The 27,099-nt window shown below is 39.4% G+C and overlaps 2 protein-coding genes across 2 annotated transcripts in view; one reads left to right on the top strand and one right to left on the bottom strand.

Moving 5' to 3' along the window:
• The first annotated feature begins 787 nt into the window (after window positions 1–787).
• On the top strand, window positions 788–21,665 carry LOC144660567 (gamma-aminobutyric acid type B receptor subunit 2-like). Its single transcript, XM_078521221.1, has 16 exons — window positions 788–926; window positions 6,063–6,377; window positions 8,490–8,627; window positions 9,527–9,697; window positions 12,828–12,941; window positions 13,469–13,534; window positions 13,710–13,910; window positions 14,626–14,841; window positions 15,302–15,365; window positions 15,867–15,947; window positions 16,550–16,700; window positions 17,185–17,320; window positions 18,071–18,175; window positions 18,285–18,407; window positions 18,845–19,180; window positions 19,707–21,665. The coding sequence occupies exons 2-16, from the start codon at window positions 6,141–6,143 to the stop codon at window positions 19,896–19,898; spliced, it is 2,331 nt and encodes a 776-aa protein (XP_078377347.1). The 5' UTR covers window positions 788–926; window positions 6,063–6,140; the 3' UTR covers window positions 19,899–21,665.
• Window positions 21,666–21,810: 145 nt separating this feature from the next.
• Window positions 21,811–27,099, bottom strand: part of LOC144660566 (methionine--tRNA ligase, cytoplasmic-like) — a 20,057-nt gene continuing 14,768 nt past the window's right edge. The window contains exons 22-29 of the mRNA XM_078521220.1: window positions 26,634–26,767; window positions 26,134–26,213; window positions 25,525–25,656; window positions 25,288–25,392; window positions 24,335–24,446; window positions 23,965–24,036; window positions 23,463–23,633; window positions 21,811–22,604 (exon numbers count right to left, since the gene is read on the bottom strand). Of these exons, the coding sequence (XP_078377346.1) occupies window positions 22,437–22,604; window positions 23,463–23,633; window positions 23,965–24,036; window positions 24,335–24,446; window positions 25,288–25,392; window positions 25,525–25,656; window positions 26,134–26,213; window positions 26,634–26,767 (974 nt within the window). The 3' untranslated portion in view covers window positions 21,811–22,436. The remainder of the gene's footprint in view (window positions 22,605–23,462; window positions 23,634–23,964; window positions 24,037–24,334; window positions 24,447–25,287; window positions 25,393–25,524; window positions 25,657–26,133; window positions 26,214–26,633; window positions 26,768–27,099) is intronic.

Here is a 27,099-nt window from a genome sequence, read left to right as displayed (position 1 = left end):
GTGTCTAGCATCTGGTTTATAATGATTGTAAAAATGCAGCCTAATTGTTTTAGGCTTGATAGGGCAATTTTTATTCATGTATCACAACATGAATTCAAGCTTCATGAATCTGAATTTTAATCGTATTTCTTATATAAAGATGCACTATAAATATTAAAATTATACTTACAGGAAGCATTGTGTCTGTTGAAAATATAGTAATGCGCCTGAAAGGCTGCAAAAATGACCAGGGAACGGAAATTAAAACGGAAACCTAATTGCAAGAGAGGTCATTTTGATAAGAAGAGAACCAAGCTGGCCCCAGTCAATTAATAGAGTTTTCTCGGTCGGTAGCTTTTTCCAAAAAAGGGAGAAATGTTTATCCTTATACACACCGGTTAAAACGCATTTCTCTGTTGTATTAACTGATTCGACCTTGACTCTTATCAGTTCTTTTGTCTATAAATCCTGATTATTTGGTTTTTCTGCAAAGGGCAGTGCTGTTTTACATGTAATTTCCAGTTTAACAAGTTTACTTTCCTTTTTTTCCTAGACTAACGAAAGTGAGAAGAAAATGTGTTAAAAATTTTAACCGTGTATTATAATTAGCGGCAAAGGAGAGGTTTTTTGTTCAGGTTAATGAATTATTTAATACTTAGAAACCGAGGAAAACCAGAAAGCAAATGGATATTGAAATTTATGGTGAAGACTTTTTTGGACGAGACACAAATAACGTTTGAATAATTTATGACTGAACAACCCACATACCGTTTAATGCATTCAGATAACATAACAGAGCCATGTGGCGTTGACAGTTTTCTGCCGGCATAAAAATATTCAGAAAGCTATATAGTTGACAACAATCTTGCTGCCAAGAGCAGTTCAGTTTACAAACAGACAGGAAAGGCCGAAAAAAGTGAATCGAAAGACACACATGAAATAAGGAGGTAAGACTCGCTAGAATCCCTGAAGAATTAATCCACACGATATTACGGCAAATCAATTTTCTATGTGGATTAGACTGTTATTTTCTAGTCAGTCGCTCGTAATGAAATATTCCTAGTGAGAACAGGAAAAATATCAAATTTATTGCATGGTCTGTCAAATATTTACCAGCAAAACGTTCCGTTTGTGTGATCTTTACGAAAAGATACGTTCAAGAGAAAATAACAGGAAACATAATATAGCATTTAGTTTTGAATTAGAATGACCTTCCGATTTGTTTTTTAACATTTTTTCGTATAAAATACAACGTGTAATTCATAGATCTTAAGCTCCGGCTAAATTCAGTTAGTTTGAATGAGACTTCCACAATTACAAGCCATGTAGATGACCAATCCTAAAGTTTACAAATCAATTCTTCTGATCAAGAGTGAGTATTTCTCAAGTCTACACCGACTGAGTTCCTTTTTTTAAAAATAATTTTGGTTCTATAGAAAATAGTGGCACATAGTTAAACTTTCAATAAAGTCCTTCGTTTTATCGCTCGCTCAACTCCTGAGCTTGACTTGTGGCTGATGTGGCAATTTTAAGTGGCACATCTGCGAGACGACACTCACAAGTCGGTAATTTTTTCATTCCTGTTTACCAGAATATCTGACACTGTATTAACAGAACGAAGAGAAATGATATATTCGTCACCTCACAAAATTTGAACCTTTTTGTGTGTGCATGTGTTTTCACTCCTCCCGCTCCCCCGCAAGCCATCCAACTCATCCATAAGTTAAGCTAGACCTTCTATTTTATCTGTTTTTATCTCATTTTTATGTCCCATCTCGGAAGTTAAAGACTAAGACATAACATATTTAATAGAGACTCTGCGCCAGAGTAATCGAATCGGCACCATCAAAGGATTTTCGACAGTTCAATAGATTATTTTCGTTAGCAGACAAAATAAAATTTCCATTTATAACGACGGCTTTGAGCACTTTTGCAAACTAACGACTTTAGATGAAAGTGAAAGGCTGCCATTTAAACTCAAATTATCCTTTGAAGCGCCGCTACAAAAAAGTGTCTGACATTTTAATTTTCAATTATCGGATAAGATAGGCTGAACAAAGACTCCATAGAATGAGTTTTCTGTCTAATTATTCTGCTGGCAACGAAAAAGAAATTGGATTTAGGTTCGGATTAACAATTCAAAACAGTGCGAACGTGAAATTATTTCCTTTGTTAAAGCGTTAAATGGTGGGATAGTCTGGCCGAAGCAAGAAACGTCTCACAGCAAAATAAAGCTATTTTTAGGGAACATTGACAAGTCAGATTAAAACTTAGGGAAATGAGACTGCAATTACACCACACCTTGAACTTAAAACTATTTTTTTCAACCTGGAAAACAGATAAATTTTTCAGGGTGATATTGATATTAAAGGTTCCAGTCATTTCACCATGGCAACCTTGATTTGAAGTAGGCTATAATTTGTTGGATCTTTTAAGTGTGTTGATTACGATGTGTTTGTAATATGTACTCTTATGGGCCTATAATTTATGGTAATTCCTTAGCTATGCCGAGATTTGCTCAAATAAACTGACATCCTTAGTAAAATACAGGCATGCATTAGTGAGGTTTGTGGCCTACCGTTGGGACAACAGAATATCTTTATTTAAAAATGTACACGATTTTTTTTGTATTCCTCAAGGGCTTATACACTAAAGAAACATTGCATGCATGTCTCATAGAAAACGATTGCACCGCAAGATAATGATTGGGTAGAAAAACAGATTGAACTGCTAACAACAAGACTGAGAAAAGTGTTTTCTGCTGGCATTTTAATACTTGTTATCTAAAACGTGCAAAAGAAAGCCGCTTTAGCCAAAGTAAACTTTAGAATTTTTTTTCCAAAATCTCAATACAATACAACAATAAAACACATACAAACTCTGAGAAAATCATCAAAAACAAGGACCACGCAATACTTCAGCTTGCAAATTCTCAAGAAAAACAGACCTTCGTGTTCGATATATACATTCGGGTGATCTTAAGGCTTTATCCAACCAGGTCTTTTTAAACATGGGTGTTTGTACTTCGGCTAAAATTAACCAAAACAATTTACAATGAACATCTTGCTCTGAGGATATTAATGCAAATTGCCGGCTCCCCAATAGCCCGACTAGTCAACCTCTCACTGAGAACATGAATTGGACACCTTGTTTAGTGCATAGCAAACAAGTTATTCAGTCATGCTGCCAACTTTTTTGCTAGACTGTCCACAGCCTCTCGATTTTTCAACACAAAAAAAGGAAACGAAGCGAGAGCACGCGGGGGGAGGGGGTGGGGGCGGGAAGCGAGCGAAGCGAGTTTTGCGCTTCCGTCTAGTTCACGAAAAAATAGAGGCCTGTAGACAGTCTAACTTTATGCTAGAAATATACTAGAATTTCTTGGACGAAATGTACGTTTCACAATTGGGTGTCTCTGTATTAAACTGAAAAATGCTTTGGTTGAACAGTCCTATACCCGATTTAACATGTACCGATTTACCGTGTGCCTCCCGTGTGCTAAGTGCCAATAGGCTGCCCCAAGGGGTGTGGTTTATGCAGTATTTTGGCCTGAAATAGGGTGTGCTTGAAAATACAAAATAATCGAGGTTATGAATTAATCTGTTAACTTAAGTTCGTATAATAAACGTACCAAGGCCAAAATTTTGTTCAGAGCTTTGACTTTCTTCTATTTGCTATAAAAATGACAAATACATATAGTGTACTGTTGTCTAAAGCTAACCTGAACATGCACTATTTGAATGTACAATTTGAATGCAATAGAGAATTTTCACGGCAGCTATATCGGTATTTGCGTAAGAATAACTAAAAGGATAATCGAGAAACAAGGAATTTTTTTCGCGTGGGAACTTTCGCCCGTTCATGTATTTCGCCATAGTGCGCTTACGAAACCTCTATCTACGTATGCTATGCGTGCATAAAATTTTAATGTAGACGGTGACGGCGTGCAAGTTAACATACTTCTTTCCAATTATTGAGACCTCTACAGTACAGGAAAATGTGTTGCCTGGTGTCAATTTTACGCATGTACGCGAAAAGCTTATATCGTACGATACACGTAGCCTATTTTCAATTACGCTAAGTTTTTCTTGGTTTCTGTTCGTTTCCCTCATAGGACCCAGAGTATTATCTAATCCAACCTGAACGTATAATTTGAATGCAATAAAGTATTTTCACGGCAGCTGTTCTTAATGAAGATTTGGAACACATTTAAGCAAGATTTACTAAACATTGAGAGAAAAAAGAATATTTTTTGGCGTGGGAGCTCGCGCGCCCGTTCACGTACTTCGCCATCGTGAGGTAAGGCTCTAGCCACGTAGACTATGCGTGCAGTGGTCTAGAATTTCAATGTTTGCTGTAGCTTGTAAGTTGACCTGCAATTTTCCATTTTTTGAGACCTCCGAAAAAGTGTTGCGCGGTAAGTTAATTTAACGTTCAATTTCACGCACGTACACGAACGCCGATGTCGCACGAATTACGAAGCCTACCGCTTTTTCACGTGAAATTTAACTTGGAATTCACGAGTTTTCCATACACGTAGAGCGTAAAATACCTTTGCTATTGAATAATGCATTGTGTTTTGATAACAGGTGTCAAGAATATTCAAGGTGTTGTATATTATCGAACAAATCGAACCACTCGAATGTTCGTGTCCGCTCTCTGAAGCAACTTTTTTGAGAAACTTGGTATAACGTTGATAGAATAAAATAAACTTATGCTTCCTTTAAAGGAATTATGTTACGGAGATTTCGCAGTTATTTGGTCTAATCTGTTCTTGAAATAAGTGGTTGGCAACTTTACCCATGAAAAACATTGCCTTTGAACATTTAACGGAAGATATAACCTTTATTTGCAGATAGAAATATAAATCAAGCTACGGCTATAAATATCGATATTTCGAAGACGCGCAGAAACAACTTGAAAACGTTTGCCTAACTATTTCAAATTGCAATCCGTTTCCATCCGAGCCATCCGCAGCCAAAGATGCTCGTTAACAGTTTCAGTGCTCTAATAAAGCAATTTTTAATAAAAATAAACTATCATGTTAAGGTTTCCTGCGACACAAATATAAATTCTGGCTATTCAAAATTCTGGTAAAATCCATGACACGGTCCCTTTAAAGCCAAGAGAGCGTCCTGATGTTGCGTGTGAAAAGAATTTCCAAAATAATTGCACTTTCTGTTACCATGGCAACGTATAGGGTAATAATCACCTTTACTCCACATGTACATTTTGTAAACAGTGGAAGTAATTTGCTAAACATAAATTAAGCAATTTTACAGCTTTTAAAATTAGAAATTAAACCTTTTAACAGCGGGAGAACCTTTCTACGGAAATAAATTAGAAACGTAATATTTCAGTAATGCGATTTTATCCAGACTTACAAAAAACCATTTTGTGTTTATTTTATATTTCTTTTTTTATAGCATCATGTTTGTTGAATTTCTCAATAAAGTGCATGCGCACAAACCATTTTGACAAACTATTCTCTTATTGCGAAAAATTATTTTTGATAAATAAGAAGGTTTTTTCTGTCAATTTTAGGCTATATTTTATATCTTATTTGTTGACTGTTCATGAGTTCGATAAAATACAAAAACCATTTTTACGATGTATTACTTTATTGTCGAAGGAACGAGTAATTATTTTCGGTTGCGTTCATTAATGTCGACTAACAAGCCAAGTGTGTAAATATTTGTGACAAGTTATTGTAAGGCCCTAAAAGCACTTCATTTCGCGTTTTTCATGTCTTAGGAGAGTTAACGTATTTTAAAACATCAAATAGTCATCGAATGGACTGATCTATCCTTCGTTTGTTTGACATTTTTATATGTTTTCTGCGTGAACTCTAAAACGCACGTAATTACCGAACACGCTATCAGAGGAAAGACTCATTAGCTGTCATTATCATTTCAGTTTTGCTGATGTGGAGACTTTTAATTGAACAACAGAATACACCTGTCCTTTCATCTATTGACATATTCAAACAATTAATTGATCGTTTCGAGTTTCTAGACATTTTATTTAAATCCACCAACTGTATTTTATTACTGCGACATTTCGTCGCCTCTTAAAACTCTCCACAGATCAGCTGACGAAGCTCCGTATTTCAACCTGTGCGTGAATTCGCGCTGACGAAGGAACAATTCTCCACAAGATTGAGGATGTCTTTTATAAAGTCGGTCTTGTATTTGTGCGTGGTTTACACTACGACTCAAGGGCTTGCAAATGACCAGAGGAAAGTTCTAACAATAGGAGGGCTGTATGCTTCTGGCGCAATGACGACCTTCCAGAACGCTTCAGGCATCATCAAAATTGTAAACGAGGCCATTCGATTTATCAACGAGCGTTCTCAACTTTTACCAGGGTATAAATTGGCCATAGAGTGGCGTGATACTAAGGTAGGGGAAAATCTTATTGAATTTTTTGATCCTTGAGTTGAATGCAGCTGGGTAAAACCGCGATGTTTATTTTCTTCACAGTTATTAGTAATTTACAGCAGTTAAAGTTTTTTCCTGTTGTGAGAGGCTCGTGGTGAGCTCTATAAGTTATATTGGGCAGATATTAGGCGTTGTTTTTGTTCTTATTGCAATTTTAACATTTTTTTTTTTCGCTCACGCAAAAACCTAATTTAACATCCCACTTAACTGTTATTCGATATTCCAACCCTAAAATCCCTGATCTATATAGTTCGTTTTGGTGGACTAGTTCCAAGTATTCCTTCTGAATGTCTAAGTAATAATTTATTGCTGTTTCTTTTATAAGGACATACATTTTTCTGCTTTTCTTTTATAAAACAACAACAGCAACAGTTTATTTTTTATTATCGATGCCTTCATTGTGGCTTATGAATTAAATATGTCTACTAAGATATTTAATGAAAGCAACTTTAGAAGTTTTAATGAAAATTTAAACCTTGATAGTCAAAAACATTTTACCTGAACGGTGCCCCACAGTCTGTAATTTGGTTAAATCGGTGGTTTTTATCAGGAAATTGAGTTGTGCCTTTTTGTCAAAATGAGGAACGGAAAGGCCCAAAGAAAAAATAAACAAAGAAACACGCAAATAAACCACTTGACTTTCAAAATAGATCTTCTGTTAATTTCTCCGCACGATTTACATAGATAATGAGAATAAAAAACTCATCAACTATGAACAACTGTTATTGCCTTGACGTACCGACAAATTCTCTATACCAAGACCAAGTAAAACGTATTGCAACAAGTAGAGGGATTGAAGTTTGAACTTGGAAGCGAAAACTATTAGTTAAAATCAAAATCTACGAACTTTATGAACGATTCTTTGGGGAAATAGTTTTTTTCTCTTGACGTCGGAATTATGCTTCTCGTTTTTAAGCATACAGGCTTACATATAAACTTCAAGCATATACTTTGTCTTGACGCATATATACGGATTATTAAGTTAAACTTATCTCCATATTTCATTCGACTCATCTATTTTGGTCCCCTTCCGTTTACTATTTCCGATAACCTTGACCGAAAAAATTAAAATTGCCAGGAGGCGGCTTATCCAAAGAAAAGTGGCGCTGATGAAGACGACGATAACATTTTATTTAGCTGTCGTCCTCGCGTTCTCCCCCCCCCCCGCCATTGCCCTCTAATTTAAAAGGTCGAACTAACATTATAGTTTCTTACCCTACAAGGTAAAATGACATTCAAATGAAGATAACTTGACCCACACACACAGCTAGCCGATGTAGCCGTTGCGTCTGCTGAAATGTCTCAATCTCTGGTCAACTTTCCCTCTTCCTCTTGTTTTAGGCGAAATATTATCATATTACCTAGATAAAGATGTTTTAATTGATTTTCATTATCAGTGAAATACAATGTTAATTTAAGGGAAGAAAAGCTGTCGCATTAATGAGTTTTTCTGGTAAACTAATCTTTCAAAAAAGGGTTTAAATTGCTAGCAGTTTCTTTTTTAGTTTTTTTGAGACGGAAAGAAAATAAAACCTGCTCTGACTCGCATCGATGTTTGATCTAGCCGCCGTCCAAGATGGTGGACGAAACTAACCGGATTTTGAAACCGGTTGTCCCGAGGTACTCTGTACGCATGCCTGTTCGAGTTATCTGCTGATTGGTAACTGCGCCCACAGTAAGGAAGCACATTTTATTTTAATTTTACCGCGATCGACAATTGATCTCACGGGCGGTTTATATGTGACCCGGACACACGACATATAATAACGTACGAACGCTGCTTGATAGCTCTGTAACGTTAAGGCATGTTCAATATGAATCGTTGCGAGTCAGAGAAGAGTCTCCAATTTCTTTTCATCTCAATATATAGCGGAAAATAAGAATCTGCTGGCAGGGAAAAACCTCCAAAATATCAGATAAAATAAAATAGTCTAAGATTTGTCGGTGTTTAATAATTTGTAGTATGGTCAGTCAAATGAACTCAAACTTGTCTAAACAACACATTTTTTAAGGGCAACTTATTTAGCCTTTATAAGCAGCCAACCCGTGTCATTTTTCTCTCTTTCATCGCAGTGTCAATTAGGCCACGGAGTTCAGGCTCTTTTTCGACATGTTAACGAACCGCCCACGAAGATCATGCTGCTTGGAGGCATGTGCAGTGCAGCTACCAGGCCCATCGCCGAGTGCTCCCACCTTATGAACCTAATACAGGTACATATGGGTATCAATCAAAAGGGTTCCAGCCAGTCAGCAGCCAAGATTTTATTAACTGTAAAACGAGATATGAGCGCGCGAGAAGGGCGCGCTTTTGAAACACGGCACCTAGGTTGCACACTACGGAGAAGTCCGCAAACCCGCCTCTCGCTTGCGCGCAACAAAAGCGTAAATTTTGGGTCTATCTCGTAGGCATCATATCGAATTCATCCTTGTGCTAATCTTGATGAAAGAGACATTGCGTAAACGCATACGTATTGTGCACTGCATATAAAATCGCCATTGGTAACCTTTCATTCCGATCAAAGACTGTACAAAAGGTTGACCAGCTACCTTTTGCATTTTGTTGCTCATCGTCAGCACGCGTCTAAAGTGCCTAATGCAGACAAAGTCCCTTCTTGACAACTCTTTCGTCTCACCTTTGATCAATCTTGATTTGATCAGCTTAAATGCTACTACAAGGTCATGTCTGGCTGGGTGGTTGGTCCGAAAACGGAAATTCGAGAGTTGTTTTAGAACACTTTAACAAAACTAACCAAACTCAGTTGCTGTTAAAATGGTGGTCCCCCAAAGTAATTACTCTGGCCAATCACAAAGAACTCAGACAATCCAGTAAACCAATCAAAACTCAAGGCAAATACACTTAGCTGACACGAAGCGCGGGAAAACGTGCGCGAGCGAGTCACGATTGGTTTTGGTTTTAGTTCCGATTGGCTGAGAAAGTGGCGCGAGGTTTTAATCCAATCACTAAGCGTAGTAATGCAAAACCAAAGCAAACGCAATTTACTTTCGACTATCAAGTGAAAACCGCTATAAAGCGCTGTTACAAAAAAAAGGATTGTAAAAGGACAATTCATGGCGTTTTTTTTTTATGTTCTCGTGTTTGTCACCTACAGGTCAGCTATGGCGCGTCTTCTTTTTATTTGTCGGACAAAGAGAAGTACCCGTTGTTCTTTAGAACCATTCCTCCAGAGGAAGGCCACAACTACGGTCGCGTAGCCGTGCTGAAGTATTTTAAATGGGACAGAATTGCCATACTAACAGAAAGGGAGCCTTACTATGAAGCTGTAAGTGAAACCCTCTACCTACAAAGAATGAGCGATATTTAATAGAAAAATCTGTCAATCACTTACAGGACGCGGTGCGATGATGTGATGTCAACCACAAATTGAACGAACGAACGAACGAACGAACGAACGTAACGAACGAACGAACGAACGAAAGGGGTGGCGAATGGTACCCAGAAAATCCAGGGTCTCGGAAAATTCCGGTCAAATCTCGAAATCTCGGACGATTTTGTGATGAGTCTCGGAGTCTCGTTTTTTGGGGATTTTTTTGTGTCTCGGAGTCTCGAATTTTTGGCCGCAAGGTCTCGGAGTCTCGGATTTTATATTATTTCAGCCAGAATCTCGGACAAAACGAATCGTTGTTAACGAAAAGCTACGAGAGCTAACGAGGAAAGTCCGCTCATTCTCGTCGCCCAGAGGCCGCGATCCTTCTGGTCAGAAGGCATTCTCGTTCCCAGGCAATACCAATGAACTCTACATTAAGTTTCAGGCGCCCGTATTGAAATCGCTTGAATAGGATTTATATATGTGTACGATCGTGGTCTTTCGAGTATAATGGCGTGACCAGCCAGTATATTCAGTCAAAGATTACGTACACGGAATGTACGGATTACACCGATTACTCATGGTTCAGAATTGGAAACTTTATCCGTATCTCTACTCTAATTATAGCTAACCATATAACTTTAAATAAATAGGTTTTGTCTTACCCTGTTAATCCGATGTTTCGTGCTCTTCGAACTCTGTAGTACCTTGAGTGGTTAGTCTTGTGCTGTACTGCATTCAAGATTAAGACACCTTGCTCTCCTATGCCTTACTTACACTGGAGTATATATAAGTCACGGTAGCGGTGAACTCTCAAGGAAATTCAGCATAGGACAGGAACTGAGAAAGATGCGATGGACTGATATTCAATTCAGGGTGCAAGTAGCTGTACTGAAATAGCAGAATCTCTGACCCGTTTCATATAAAACTCTCCGTAACAATACTATAACAATTTCTTTGATATGAATATTTGGAAAATTTTTAAGAATGATCCAAAGCCTGAGATTTTGAACAGAGTATAAATTTTGTGTTAAAATTGCAAATACCATATAATTATATGTTTTAAAATGGACCGTATACATGTAAAGCTCTTTGTTTCTCCAAACGAGAAAAATTGAAAATGAGAGTAAAAAACCGCTACTAGCCAAATGCTCCGATGCTTATGACAGTTCGATGAACGGACGATGCAATACGACGATATGCACAGTATACGACATAAACGGAGATGTAATATGCTAAACCAGTTTAAGAATGTACACAAGAGTATTTTCAGCCTAACAGCGGCGGAAAAACTTGAAATACACAGCCTGGGTCGGAAAAAATATTCAAATAGGAAAAAAAAACAAGAGTGTATGTGCAGCGTGAATCTAATATCATTACGGAATAAACGCTAATGAAAGCTGATAAACTCTCATAGGTTAATGCATCACATGAATGGGATACCGTTACACATGTTAGGTAAAATTCCTGGTTCTCTGGATTAGTCTTGGAATGTTTCCAGATTTAGCTATATTTCCAACGTGGTCGCAAAAACAATGAATTGCGCGCATATAAGAAACGTTGACCTATTTACAAATTGTTTAGCTAGAACACGCAAGTAAGCAGTTATGCATAATCGATTGTTAAATATAAAGCTAGCCAAAGCTTTGGTAAAATTCAAGGGCAATGCCAAAACACGTGGAGACCATGCGATCATGTAACCACTTACTTAGACTGTCCACAGCCCTCTATTTTCGTGTTTCTCGATCGATGAGCGCGCAGTGAGAACGGCAAGAGAACTGGACGTTTTTTGCGTTGAAAAATCGAGAGGCTGACACTTACTCGTTATTCTTAAGCTTTATACTATCTCATACTACGCTACTTACGTTTTCTTTTTTGCCGATGCTTTTCCTTCTCCCCCTTCTTCGTCCATATTTATCTATGAACCAGTTCTCAAACGTTGGAAAAAGCTGACCAAAACCTTCAAGATTCAAGGGATCAGATCGATCTGGCGACCTTCAAAAAGCTTTTACAAGAGACTGATACTTTCCGACCGGAATCGGGAAGATGTCGTGACGCAAAAGCTCGCATAGTATGACAGAGCGTGTGACCTTGGATAGTTAAATGTGGGGTCGTGATAGGTCGTAACAAGGTTGCGAAGTTAATCCATAACTAGCAGCTGGCGTCTTACTGTGAGTACATTTCGCCAATTCTTTACGTCTCACTAAAAAAATACTAATCTCGGGCTAAATTTTTTACTGTACAGAGTCTCGGGCTCGGTTTTTTACTGCTCAGAGGCTCACAGTCTCGGGCTCGGATTTTCTTAAATCATTTAAGTCTCGGTCTCGGATTTTGAAACAAGGGTCTCGGCGTCTCGGCGAGTCTCGGATTTTACCATTCGCCACCCCTAACGAACGAATGAATGAAGGAAGGAAGGAAGGAAGGAAGGACTAGTGTCAATAGTATTTAGCTTATAAAATCTAATTGGGGACACTATAGTTAAAGCGATGTGATGTGATTTGGCACATGACATCACGTCGAGTGTCATATCACGTCGCGTCATTGCGTTACATGACGTCACATCGCAAAACATAACACGTCGCGAGACATATTACATGACATCAAGCTGCGTGTATATTACAACATAGCCTACGTAGCAGGCGCCGAATAGTTTCTAGCGTGCGTATGGGAGAAACGCGAAAAGCGCGAGAGGGCCTTCTCGCGATCGCGCACTCTTTTAAACGGGCTAAAAACTACAACCCTGCTACGCAGGGTAATTATAACATATTACATTGGGTGAGACAACACATTACGCTGCGCATCATATCAAAAGCTTATCACGTTGTGTTTCCCATCAGCTCTCATCACGTCACATGACGCCGAGTATTAGATCACATCAAATCACGTCATGTGTTATATCACATCACGTCGCGTATCTCTTCACGTTGCGACGCACGACGCCATGTGACAAGTCATACGTCATGATGTCATGTGATACGCACGTGTCTTGATGTGATATGACGGCCGTGATGTGTTGCGGCGCGATATGTAATGTGATACAAAATTGTTTTGTGAATAACGTTTGTTACTTGTAACTGTTCCGCAGGCTTTGGCGAGTCTAACAAAGCTTCTTGAAGAAAACAACATTTCAATCGTAGCTCAGGAATTTCTTGGTGAAGGAAAGGAAGAAGATCATGAATCTCCCATCAATATATTAAAGGTGGGACCGACTGAATATTAAACAGTAACAAAATTGAAAGGAATTGAGCAACTGCAAAGACTACAAAAATAAAAACCAAAAGCCAACGTGCGAAAGCAATATACTATCTTACAATTGGCCTTGTTGTCGGTGCCTGTACCCTAAAAAATCAGCCGTAGAGTATCAAACCGATGTCGCGTGTCAATACAAATCCCGTTGACTTCTTAAAATTCTATCGTTAATTTTACTCGTACACCTAATTGAAGAAATACTGACCCTGTGAAAAGCATCAACCATGAACGATAAGACCGAATGACATTCTGGATAAAGTTGAGTAATATTCCAATGTCTTAAACAAAATGTGCAGATTTCCCAGTAAACATTTGGGTCGCATCTTTCATGGTTTATGCTTTTCACAGATTAACGTTCCTTCAATCAGGTATATACGCATGCGGCTACAGTCTACCCAAAGTCAAATTCTGGGTCTTTGATAATAATAAATGTATCCCATCAGCTTTATTTCATAGTTCATTTTATTGATTTTCTAGGTTAAAGATGCTCGTATAATTGTCGGACTTTTCTCCGAGGAAAAGGCTGTAGAAGTCTTCTGTCAGGTAACTGGTCTGTTTCGAAATCAAATACTAGCCATTCTCGTCTCCAGAGCCCATGAACCTCCTGGCGCTGACCAGAAGTATCTTGGGCTCTGGGGACGAAAAGGATAGCTAGTCAGTCTGAAATGAAAGCGTTCATAAACATTCCCCTGATGCCGTTTTATTTTATCATTCTTAGGCTTACAAGCAAGGATTTTATGGGAAGAAGTATGTCTGGCTGCTGATAGGCTGGTACCAAACTCGGTGGTGGGTAATTCATTCTGCGCATGCGTCTAAGTTCAACTGCAAGACGAAGCACGTAATCGAGGCCTTTGGTAATTACATCAGCACAGGGTTCCTGAAAATCGGGCCCAGCTCCCCGAACATAATAGGAAGCGAGGTAAGGAGCAACAGAAAATCCAATAAACTAAATGCGAGGCTAATCGGACAGCTAAAAAGGCTAAATAAATTTTGTAAATGAAGTGTTCAACATGACTCGAACATGGGAAAAAAAGAAAAAGTATGGGTTCGATTCCCGTCGGGGACTCAGAATTTTTCTTTGTCCCATGCTCGAGTCATGTTGAACACTTCATCTTCATTATTTATTACCGAGCTTAAAATTTACCATCTATATTATTTACTACAAATAAATTTTATTGCCCAATATTTCGGTTAGACAAAACTTACCTTCTTCAGAAGCTGAAAAAGCTAATTAAAAATGGAAATGGGCTGTTACAATATCTAAAACAATGGAAACTTAAAAGGTGAAATATGGTTGGTTGACAAATATAGAAAAAAAGGGAGGCTGTTACAAAAATAATGGTAATAAAAAAATATATATATAATATAAACAGATCAAGTTTCATCGCGTCTGTTCATTCCATGGGGTTCAAGAGTTTTGCCCTTAGTGATTAACTCTTGATCCCCATGGAATGAACAGACGCGATAAAACTTGATCTGTTTATATAATATATTATATAATATATTTTAATATATATTATCTTAGCTTTACAAGATCACACGAGAAGATCACATTGATTAACCTTAATGCGATGCTGCGACGTAGCCACTATAAACAATGATAAGTGGCAAGTACTTTTATTTCATTTTTTTAGGAAGCGTATCGCGAATGGAAGAGCAGATTTGACGAGCTTGGATTATATTCAGGGTTTGCATACGATGCCATCGTTGCCATGACTCTAGCTCTAAACAGCTCAGCAGAAGTACTTGCCAGGAAGAACAAAAGCTTGTCAGATTTCTCTTACAACGACACGGAAATGGCTCAGTTGTTCAAGAAATCGCTGTCAAAGGTCAATTTTCCAGGATTTTCGGTGAGAAATTGTCTTTCCTGCAAATAAACATGAAGTTAGATTAGTCAGACTTGAAAACGAGTTGTACTTTTTCTCAATATCATACCTGCCTCCGAGACATGACCGAGCCCGCAGATGATTATAAAAGTAGTAGCTAGGTAACGGCTATTTTACACTAACGACGAAATCGGAAGCATAAGCAGAAGAAATTAGCCAACCTTTTTCATGACTGAAAGAAAGACTCACGCCTACATCTTGTATCGAGTTTTACTAAATCATAACCCTCCAATACTGATTCTGATTCTGTCGCTATTCTAAACAAGCTCTAAAGAAATAGGTATTTTTGTGGATAATCTCGTTCAAAGATCTTTTATGAGTTAAGGCGGAGGTACAAATCTGGGAACCAGTTTACTTTGTGACAGCTGAAAGCCGACATGTCCGAATGCTTGTGAATAAGTATGCCTTTTATGTTCTGTTCAAGGGTCGTGTGTACTTTAACAAACAAGGAGAGAGAAAAGGAGTAGTAACAGTCAGCCAAATGCATGGTGAGATCTATTGCAAAGGTTCCCAGCAAACATGTAAAATGCATCATAAAATATGTGCTTGACTAGAATTAGTGCGATACCGTTGAAAACGTACGATTGACTGCCTGCTAAGCCGTTAAAAGCAGTTTAGTTGGAAAAGTGCTTGTAATTTCAATTGAAAAAGATAATGATAGAAGTAATTTCCCATCATTCTGTTTTCGGGTTCTGGATGGTTTTTTCACCGGCCCGGGTTCCAGTCAACGTTATCTCAAGATTCTTCGCAGACCCCTTACGGGAAGGTTTCTTCTTCTTCTTCGTTGTTGTTGTTTTTGTTAACCCGGTTACATTGTGGCAAGGCAGTGTGTTGTAAACAGAATTTGTTTAAATCCATGATTCTTGACGAAGAGGACCCCGGTCAGTTCATTACAAGTTACAAAGGTTCAGATTTAGAAATGATTCTTTGGCAAATTACAAAAATGCACATTCAAAAAGTAGATGTTTATTCGTGTCGTTTAATTTTAGACAGAGAGACAAAAATACTAGGAAACTACACGGTGTTGACAGACAAGCTTGTTCTCGAATCTTCAAAGATCGTTTGGAAAGGTGAGTTGCGCTTAGTTTGCTATGATATCGTCAACCTCGTCCCCAGGGCGAAAAAGGAAAAGCGCCCTAGGGACGGTTGTTGTTCCAAAATTGGCCGAGCCTGTCGCCAAGACAGAATTCATGTTGAAAGCACGGTAATTAAAATTACTTTCCGGGAGGGGGAAGGGATGGATGGAGGGAGGGGGGAAGGGAGGGAGGGAGGGAAGGAGGGAGGGAGGGAGGGAGGGAAAGAAGGAGGGAGGGAGGGAGGGAGGGATGGAGGGATGGATGGAGGGAGGGGGGAAGGGAGGGAGAGAGGGAGGGAAAGGAGGGAGGGAGGGAGGGAGGGAGGGAAAGAAGGAGGGAGGGAGGGGGGGGGGGGGGGGGGGGGGAGGGAGGGAGAGAGGGAAGAGAGGGGAGGGAGGGAGGGAAAGAAGGAGGGAGGGAGGGAGGGAGGGAGGGAGGGGGGGGGAACTCCCTTTATACAGCCAAGGCTCCGCCCAAAAGGGTACCATTTTCAAGCTAGAGGTATGCAAGGGAAGGAACTTCACGAGTTTAAGTATTGGGAAGGATCGGGAAGAATGTCATTTAATAAGTCAATTTTATGTTATATTTATTCACAGGTGAAAGTATTCCAGTCGACCACATGACAACCGTCGACAAACTGCTGAAAATCTCGATTAGTTTGTTTGGTTTCTTTTGCGCGGTTGAAGTCCTGGGAATCATTATGGCGGCAGCGTTCCTGGCATTCAACATCAGCCACAGCAATCACAGGTAAAGATAGATAGGTCCGCAATGTGTGCATGACCATAAACATGTAACTGTATCAATTGCGAGAAAAAGTAGAAAAATAGTCACAATGCACGGACAATTGTTTGAAGACATGATGATTTATACGGAGTTTGGGGTGTAGCATTCCCCCGGGGTAGCATTTTCGCCATTTGATAATAGCCTTCTAGTTTTGTGCAGCTGTTTGCAACTTGCTTTTACGCCCTGCCAACAATGAAACTAGCAGTTTTCTGAGCACTCGCAAGAAAGCACTTGCAATCCTCTTCGATTATAGAAAAAATTGAAATGTTTCTTGCTTGTTGTCCGGGCCAAAAAAAGGAGGAAAAAGGATAGAGGGAGGAAGGGAGAGTAAAAACCATAAAGGTTCACAAGCGTTTTGCTAACATTTTGCGCACAACTGACAAAGTGAACCTTGTGATAATTAAAAATACAATCAATTGAAAGTGACGTATTACATACGGGATTTCAGGTTTATCAAAATGTCAAGTCCTCGTATGAATAACGTTATTGTGGTTGGAGCGATTCTTATTTACATCGCCGGAATTCTACTTGGGATTGACGGCAACTTTGTGAGTCCTGACGTTGAGGCAATTTTACGCTGTAGGGTGAGTACCTTTGAAATTATGTCTAAGCTTATCAGAATCAAAAAAAGGACATGTTTGTTTCAACGTTTACTCGACGATTTCTAATGAAGACCCAAGGACTCTAGAGGATTTCCGAAGATCACTCAAGGACTTCCGAAGACTTCCGAACGCTAGCGGGTGATCATCAAATTTTGGACAGTCTCCTGAGGATTTTCGAAAATCAGGCGACGATTAATCATGCACACTAAGGGTGCTTTCCATTAGTCAGAACTACCCCGCCGGTCCGGAGGTTTAAAATGTGAAAGTGGCCGTTTCCACGTAATTATCCCACGAATCCGCCATAATGATGTATAATATTCATGCATTGACTGATTTGACATGCAGGACAAAACTGACTAACAATTGAATTCCGTTCTTGAATATACCGGTCTGGTCGACCACTTTTTTTCCCCCCCCCCCCCCCCCCACACCCCCCCCCCCCCAAAATTATTTTATTAACCTTGAAAAAAAAGGGGGGGGGGAGGGTTGAGGAGGGCAGAGATTAAAGGTGAAAAAAAGGGAATTTTAAATTAGTATCAAATTCATCCAACTGTCTCAAGGACTTTTGACGCCCATTGCAGTTCTGACTAATGGAAAGCGCCCCAACGTTTCCCTTTATGTTATGACAAGTGAACGTATGCTTCCTTGCACTTGCAGCTTAAAAACTGCTCTCGCTCTAAACCCTCTACTAAATGTACTTTCTCGATCTGTTTTTTTTTTTTTGACGTTCAGTTTTCAACCTGGGTGGCTTGCCTTGGGTTCACACTAGGATTTGGTGGTATGTTCCTGAAGACCTGGAGAGTGCATAAGATCTTTCTCAATCGAACAAAGAAAATGGTAAGTATAAAAAGAACTTATAAACGGTACGGCTACAGAACGCAAAGTTCTGGGAAAGGAAAAGCTAGGAAACATAATTTCTGAAAGTTTTGTCCTTTTTTCCCGTTAGGTTATCAGCGACTTCCAGTTGTTTGCTATGTTGGGATTATTTATATCCATCGATCTTCTTATTCTTATGGTTTGGGAGATTATTGATCCACTTTATGTCAGTAAATACTACGCAGGAGAAGAGGTTTGAAAGCTTGAAGTTTCTGTGATTACATACAAGGGGAACACAAATATGGCAGGAAGCTCAAATATTGCAATTCTTAGGGCGTTTTTTTTAATTCCACACGCGCTTGTTGGATATGAGATCGCTATATCCAACTCGGCACTACGCACCTCGTTGGCTATCTACCATCTCATATCCAATGCGCGCTCGTGGAATAATTGTTAAATATCCAACAAGCGCAAGTGGCATAATTGTTTTATTAAAAACACCCAAATAATTGCAACATTTGAGCTTCCCAGCTGTTCTCGCTAACGCGTGCACCTACTATATTTGTGGTCCATGTCTACGAATCTCAAGAATTGCAATATCATGGCCTTTAAGCCAATCAAGACTAGGGGATAAACATTACCAAAGCTCAGGTGTTTAATTTCTGTGTGTATCTTTATTTCTTCTTTCAGGAATACAGTTCGTCTACGGATACAAAGTACAAGCCTTACTATATCCACTGCACTTCTGCTCACCCTAATGTGTGGCTAGGCGTTATTTATGCCTACAAGGGTCTCATGTTAGCATTTGGTGCTTTTATGGCCTGGGAAACAAGGAATGTAACTTTTGCTGCGTTGAACGACTCGCGTCATATTGGTATCTCGGTGTACAATGTGGTTTTTCCGTGCGCGCTAGGCATGACGGTTGTCAACGTGGTAGATTATCACCCGGATGTAACGTTTGCGGTTCTTTCTGTTCTGGTTGTGTTCTGTACCACAATCACGCTGTGCCTTGTTTTCGTTCCAAAGGTAAATGATAGACTGGTTGTTAGCTAGTACTTTAGGGCGCGGCGGGAGGAGGGGAACGGGAGGGGGTGGGGAGGGGCAACGGACGCCAGATCAAGCGTTTGCTTGACCGAGACTCGTTTTGCTATTTTCTTGGATTAGGCTCTTAGCTCACGTCTATCTTAAAACGAGTACTGGTAAATTGTTTGGTGACCTGACAAAAATGCTAAAAGGAAGCCTGAAAAGAACAAAGGCAGGCCTCTTACCGCTTTATGCTACGCGGCGGCCGGTCAAACAAAAAAATTTAATAACTTAATTTAATTTTAATTTAATTTAATTACTTAATAACTTAATAACAATTTAATAACTTGTTTCCTTTCTTCACTAATTTACTGTTTAGCAGTCAAGTTCTATTAGGTCATCACGACTTTCACACATTCCAATTTCCGCAACATAAAGCAACTCGCCTATTTATTGCTAATCCCTGTGGATGGGTTGCTACACCATCTAAAGCCTACTGTACTTTAACTGTAACTTCTTTTCTCGACAGATTTCAACGGTCAGAGCGGATCCACTTGGGACAAGCAGGCCGCCTCGTTTTGTAGCAGCTTTGAACAGTCAGACACCACAAACACGAACAGACGACAGAGAGCAGCTACGACCAGAACCTAACAGGGAGCCGAAACCAAACACCAGGCCAAAACAAGAGGGGAAACAACGGGCGAACACTAGTCTCTTATGAAGATCCAGGGAAAGTTGCTCTTCAAGTTCTAATTCATCGCTTCTTTAATATTTTTTGTTTCCATTTCTGGTTTGGGAAGAAAAACCGAGGGGACACCGAAAACGAAAGAAGTTTGTTGTCTAGGAATAACAAAAAATGGTGGTGTGGGGAATGTACGATCCCCTATAATAGACCCTCGAACTTGCGATAAATTGTTATATAAAAGTTAACTTCTAATCGCAGGAAAGTTGAAACATCAAAATAATTAGCTTGCTAAGGTAGAAAAATACTAAAAAGGTAATAATAAACCAAAAAAGAAGGATCGTTTAGATAAAGATTGGGTACGAATGAACCAAAACATGAGACATTACGGTTTCAAGCTGGAATGAGTTGAAGATCAGTTGCAAGAAATTCTACACAACATTCTCCAACTTACTCACGACAAGAATTTCACTATTATGGCCTTTTAAGGATATTACACGCTGGCGAGTAGCCTGAATTTCACCCGTCATCTCTGAAAGGAAGCTAGGAGAAATGATAATAAGCTGATTGCCTTTGAATCCAGTCAATATTTTACACGAGTGAGCCAAGAAAACGTAAAATAAAACTCTTTTCTACTGTAAGGTAACAGTGAAATCACGTCATTCATCCGGGTTCTTGAAGGCATATTTATTTTAATGCATAGCCGTGAGGTCAATTTAAATCCTTTTTACCATGTAAATATTTTAGCGAATTTATCGTTAAACGAAGAGGAACTATAAGAAGCATTTTAAATCATCTATCGCGTTTAAATTTCACTGTTATTCCAACACTGCGACCCAATAATAATACAGCTTTTATAATTTCAAGACAGATTGTTAGGATTGTGAGATTTCGACCGTTGTTTGATAATTGTTAGCTAGTATTTGCCCGTAAGAAAGACTGTTTAGTTTTTGGTGACTGACGTTTCGAAAATCTTAGCCTAATTGCATGGTACGTACAACTTCAGGCAAATAAAATTCAGGGGCTTTTCAAGGACTTTTTCAAGACAGAAAATTGTTTTCAAGGACGCGTTCACGATTTATACCGACATTTCTGCAAGTTATTTCCGTAATTTAGAAGTCGTTCGTGACTAAATTTTCCTTACCAATATGATTTACTTCGGTAATTTCTTGACAATCTCTGTCTTTGTTATTCTTTGAACGCACAATTTCTTCTTTCCCTTGATCAGAAAAGTTATAGGGCGGGTATGACGCCCTTAATTTCAAGGACTTTTGAAGAAATAATGAAGAAATAAAGTACTTTTCAATGACTTAACCAAATTCAAGGACTTTTCAAGACGACTGCTAAAATTTAAGACTCTTTCAAGATTGTAGGAACTATGTAATTGGTCATGTAGCAGCTCTTACAAAGTCTAACATGAATGGCTCGCTACTCTTCAAGGAAACAATAGAACGAACAACATAAACAATACCCCCAGCCCCAAACACAATAGAGCAGTTTTCAACTGAGTGTCGTAAAACCAAAACCAAAGTAATTACTCTGACCAATCACAAAGAACACAGACAATCTAGTGAACCAATCAAAACTCGAAGCAAATACACGCAGCGGGCACGAAGCGCGGGAAAACATGCGCGAGTGAGTCACGATTGGTTTTGGTTTTACTCCTGATTGGCTGAGAAAGTGGCGCGAGATTTTTAAGCCAATCACTAAGTGTAGTTTTGCAAAACCAAAGCAAACGCAATTTACTTTCGACGCTCAAGTGAAAACCGCTCTAGCAGCTGTTACACTAGAGAACCACTAGAGTTACAAACTTAGGAGGGCTGCTACACGTGACTGCTTAATTCATCTCCAGGTTGAAGATGAATTCCGCTCAGGTTGACGAAACGTCAGTCACCAGGAAGACTTATTTCATGCAGAGTGAGACGATCATACCAAGTAAACTACTCATGGATTTAACTCGTCAACTTTACAAGTACAACCGCTGGTGATACTTCTTAGCACGCAGACAGTACACTTTATTTTCAATTCGCTGACAAGCCGTTAACAGGCACTAGTTCTCTGCATAATTACAATTATTGACATTTATCATACAAATGCATTATTGGAATTCAATAAAATAATTTCTTGGGAAGTATCATGACTGCTCTTGGAAAACAGCTGAACTAAGGATTGCAAGCGATTGTATGGGAATTTAGCAAGCAGTACCACTGGGCACCTGTACAAGAACCGGCAAATCAAGTGGCCACCATCTTGAATAATCCGTACGCAGTTAGTAATAGCGATCGTGTGGTCGAGAAATGCTCGGTAATTACCCGAACTCTTTCCGAAAACTGTCGTTTCCAGACCTTCCTATTGTTCGCCGCATCACAAACAGCCTGCGTTGCAGACGAACTAAACCCAGGTCCAGACCTTCTAATGCTAACCACGTCCAAATGATTATTCAAAATGGCGGCAATGAAATAACGCTCATTCAAGATTCTCGAATTGCTGGAGAAAACATATCATCTGCTTTGAACACTGAGAAATCATCTGAAAGTCCCACATCCAAAAGACAAAAAATTTACTCCAGAGTGTATTTTACTTCTTTTTTCCTTTCTTCTTTCCCTTGGAACTGCTATCTTGTTCATTTGGATCTTTTCCTTCAGCAACAGCCAACTTTTTCTTCAGCGCCAGGAGGATGGCCACTTCAGCGTCGACTTTTTCCTTTTCAGCCTTTTCCGCCTTTAGCTTGCGCACCTTATCACCCTGGAAAGACAATGGTGTAAATAGAGATCCAATTGTTTAACAAAATTATAGCTGGAACTTTTTTCCCGAACAGGGTGCGCTCTCATTGGCTACTTTGAGGTCACATGTCATCTAACAATAAAACTGTTTCCCGCCCAAAGTCTCTTGCAAAATCCATGACGTCAGAGGGTAATAGTGCACTGTTGCCCGCGAGTGTTCACCGACGACCGCCGTTCCACCTCGAATCTCAATGTTTCCTGAGCCGGAGTCTAGGAAAACAATGAGATTCTCGGGAAACGAAATCAACTGTTTCCCTCGTTAAGTGTTACAGTACAAACTAAAGTACTCACGACCGACTTGTCGATTCAATCCTTGGAGATCCACTGGTACCCCACACAGCGGCCAAACGCCGCGCGCGTGCGCAGTTTCTGCGCAATTCCCGCCAAAATTATTCATACAAAGTCTTAAATTTTCCAAAAGGTTTTGCTTTTAAGCCAAAAGTTAACGCCATCCCTGGAAAGTTCAGGTTTAAACGCAGCTTATGGATGGGAAATTTGATAATTGAACTCCACTGAGTTTCCCAGCTTGAAATTTTCTTTCGCCTTACTATTTCTATAACAATTTCCTACAAAGTTTGCATACTTTCGAGTCAAATTCTTAGAAAAGTTCGAGGCGGCGAAGACCGGAGGTGATGACGTCATTTTTGCGTTTGACCGCTGTGAACTGGCACCCAGTTTAAATGGCTACAGCTCTGCTCTGACCATTATAAACCTCGAGCAGTTATTTATTTAAAACTTAATTCTTTAATAAGGCCATGCCCAAAAACCATCGACGTATTATCGCTTTCCATCTCATGTCAAACAACACAAAGTGTCCTACCTGTTTGGTAATCTCAGCTTGCAACGTCGCCACATCAGTGTCAGCGGTATTTCCGTTAGTAGTGTTCGTCGATTTATCGCCGGCAGCTTGTTGCTTCGGTTTGTTCCCGCCATACTTTGCGCGGAACTGATCCGCAACTGAGGCATCAATCTTTTGGAACAGCGGCTTTGGCTATAAAACAGAACAACTTCATGTCATTTTATGGACACGATTCGTTCCTTGATAAGAAGTAAGGCTTTTCGGAATTACCTTGTGGCTTAAGAGTTTGATGCAATTTAAAAGGAAGAGCTTTTTTTTTAGGAACAAAGATAGGCCTGATTAGTCAATCTTCAGCGAACTAAGCAAAAGCTTCCACAGAAATATCAACTTCTTTCTTCAAAATAATTTCAAATAAGCAAAGAAAGAACAGAAACAGGTTTTTATTTCTAAGAAATAACGACAAGAAGATTTCGTTTCTCACTTGGATTTATAAAGTTGTTTTTCTAATGCTTTCTACTCTTACCGTTCCAATTTTGTGCCCAGGCTGTAGATAAGGAACAAAGTTATCTAAGACTACATTTCCTTCGTCCGTAACCTGCAACGAGAAAGCGGAAATAAGTTATCTGCCTCCAATAGCTTTCAGCGAAAAATGCTTAAGTCTCTTAAAATCCATTCAGTGACGTTAAGATTCCGAGATAATCAGCCTCACTCCTACTCCCCTTGGGCCGCTTTGGTCCACCCACTCCAGGCTTCCTCTTTTTATCGAATCTAAGATAGCGCTCGTTTGCTCAAAAGTCGCCTGCATTGCAGGCAAGGAAAAGGCACCTCTTGACAAACGCATCTTGTATTGTCCGCAGTTGAAGAAAAACGTGTCTTTCCATTTGTCTGCCTACCTGCAACTGGTGTTGAATTTCTTCACTGACGCCAGGCATGTAAGGATGAACGAGAACGGACAGCAACCATGACAGGTTTGAAGCCACCCCAAGAACTGTGCCGGCGCGTGATCTAGATAAAGATAAACAGATGAATAACATGCGATAACAGTAGTCGTAATATGGAATTTCTGGTGTTTGAGTGAATACGACTTAGCCGGAAATGAAATATTTCTGCGGCACTAGACCAGTGGGGACTGGGGTTAGTCCAGTTGAAGTGAGCATGTGCATGAGGGAGGGCTATATAAGAGATGATTATCACGCGGGAAATCATTCTAAGCCGACACCTCGTTTAAGCTTACGTTATTTTTAATTTGGGTTATTTACTTTTAAGTATGTCGTTCCTCGTTGTCATGCATGCGATCTAAATTTTTGTTAATGAGGGTAAGGATGTTTCGAACTGTGTAGCTCCAAAGGATGGCTATTAAGAGCTTGAGCGATGGTTTCTACCCAGATTTCCCGCCGTGTTTTTCCCCACCAGGATTTTTTCCGACAGGTTTTATCTGTCCTCCGTCTGACAGTAGTATCTTTGTTAACTGTCGCTCAGCTCTGTATCAAGTTATGTGTTGCTTACTTTGTTGTAATAATAGGTTGTAGTATAACGTATTATTATAGTTCCCGGTGCTCGGCCAAAACCGCTAAAATAAACCTTATGGTTTTGTACATGTTGACTACTGCGTGGTGGAGCTGAAATGACCTGTTAAACTTAATATATGAAAGCACAAGAACACTAGCCAATAACCCCGGCAAGGGATCCAACCCTGAAAACTCCATCCAAGGTTTAGGACATCACGCCACCATGATAAATAAGAGCAGAAACAAAGGAAATAAGGGCTAACGTGCCAACCATTAGGCTACGGCGACTGAAGTAGCGAGCACAGTACATTTAAAATATCTTAAGTATGCACTCATACCTGTCTGATTCGCTTCCCTTGACTAGTACCCAGGGCTTGTTGGACTGAATGTACTGGTTACCCAATTTAGACATGTTTAATACGCCTTTCAAACCTTCACGGAGCCTGCAATGGAATCATTTGTGATAACTTAAAAAAGGGAAAAAGCCAAGGAAGCTATAAATATAAAAAACCACAAAGTAGTGTGGGACAGACAAGATGGAGAAAAAAATGTTGACCTAGCACTGGGTATCTTACCTCATTTTCTCCAAATCGTCAACGTATGTTTTCAACTCTTTATTGATAAGGGTAATGAAATTCTTGTCGTCTTCAGTTAGCTTCATGGCTGGTATCGTGCCACCAAAGTTGTTGTGCACAAACATCAAAGCTCTGAAAAACACGGGAAATCAAAATTAACCAAGAAAACATTTTGCCTGAAGTGCTTGCATTTTTCGATGAGGGATCGTAAAATTAACAAGACCACTTACGAGTTGCCTGGTGCAAAGCAATGAAAACAAGTTAAGTTCCCATGTTCCAACTAATCAAAGTCATTCATATATATCAGAGTCATTTCATATGGAAGATTTTAAACAAGGTGCACTAGCCTCGTATTGAAACAGAGGTAAAAGGTAACTCGCTGAGGAACGAGGTGAGCTAGGGCGAGTCAAAAAGTCGGCCCAGGGAATGGAGACGTGACTACATGGAGCCAGTGTAACCTGAGCGCAAACTCCTTATCTTCGAAATGCAAACGTTGTCTCGTTAAAACTGAAATTCTAAACTTAAAAATTTACAGATAGTATTTATACGTTGCACAACTGCTAACGCAATAAAATTTAAGATTTTTTTTAGAAAATTGTGACGCCTTACCGGTTGACGAAATTGCCAAAGTTGTTGAGTAGCTCAGTGTTATTCTTCTGAATGAAATCCGACCAACTAAATGCGCTATCCTGTTAAGATAGAAAGCCACTGACATATATAATCAAACAAATAACATCTTTAACTCAAAAACTAGAATAAATACTGGAAATATATTTTCCCCAGATTTCAGGAATAAGAACTTATTAAATTAACTCTATCTAAAAAGAAACTGTGCTTCGACAAGGTGCTTGCAAAATTTCATTGCAATCAAAGCCAATCTTCAAACGCACATCTTACATTTGTTCATATTTTATTCCTTTTTCACCATCGCCATCGTTAGTCATCCTCACATCATTTTCCATTTCTCAATATTATCATTATTTGTCGATTTATCCTCCCTATATCAAACCATTTATTGATGGAAATTATATCAATTACCTTATTGAAATTATTCCAAAATAGACGAGATTTGTGCAGAAAACACTGACGACAAAGTACTGCAGGCTTACCTGACTCTCAGGTCTGACGTAAAGCAAGTAGAATCTCCAGATGTCTGCTGGGATACCCGTGTCGGCAGCATCGTTACCAAACACCCCCACCCCACGGCTCTTAGAAAATTTGTCTTCCTCGTAATTGAGGTATTCTGAAATTGAACAAATCAGGAGTCACAAAACCATTGGATGTCAAAATAATAATGTCAGACAACAGGAGCGGATGCAAATGTTAGCCTTATGTAAAAGGTACTTTCGATACACATTAAATTATTTTTGATAGCGAGGCCTGGAGGACATAAAACAGAAGAAATGAATACAATATGCATGTAAAAGTTCTTTTGCTTGTGCCTCTAGGTGCCGCTACCAAGCTGAATGTTAACGAATTTTAATTTTAAGAAGACTTTTGTTATTCAAAATCGCGACTACTCAGGACAAAATAGGCTCTCTAAAAATGTCCCAAGCTACAAATAGACTTGTTACA

The sequence above is a fragment of the Oculina patagonica genome, chromosome 7, assembly GCF_052425735.1.
Source record: "Oculina patagonica isolate OP01 chromosome 7, crgOcupat, whole genome shotgun sequence".
In the NCBI taxonomy this organism is placed as follows: Eukaryota; Metazoa; Cnidaria; class Anthozoa; order Scleractinia; family Oculinidae; genus Oculina; species Oculina patagonica.
This window is presented reverse-complemented; position numbering and strand designations above follow the sequence as displayed.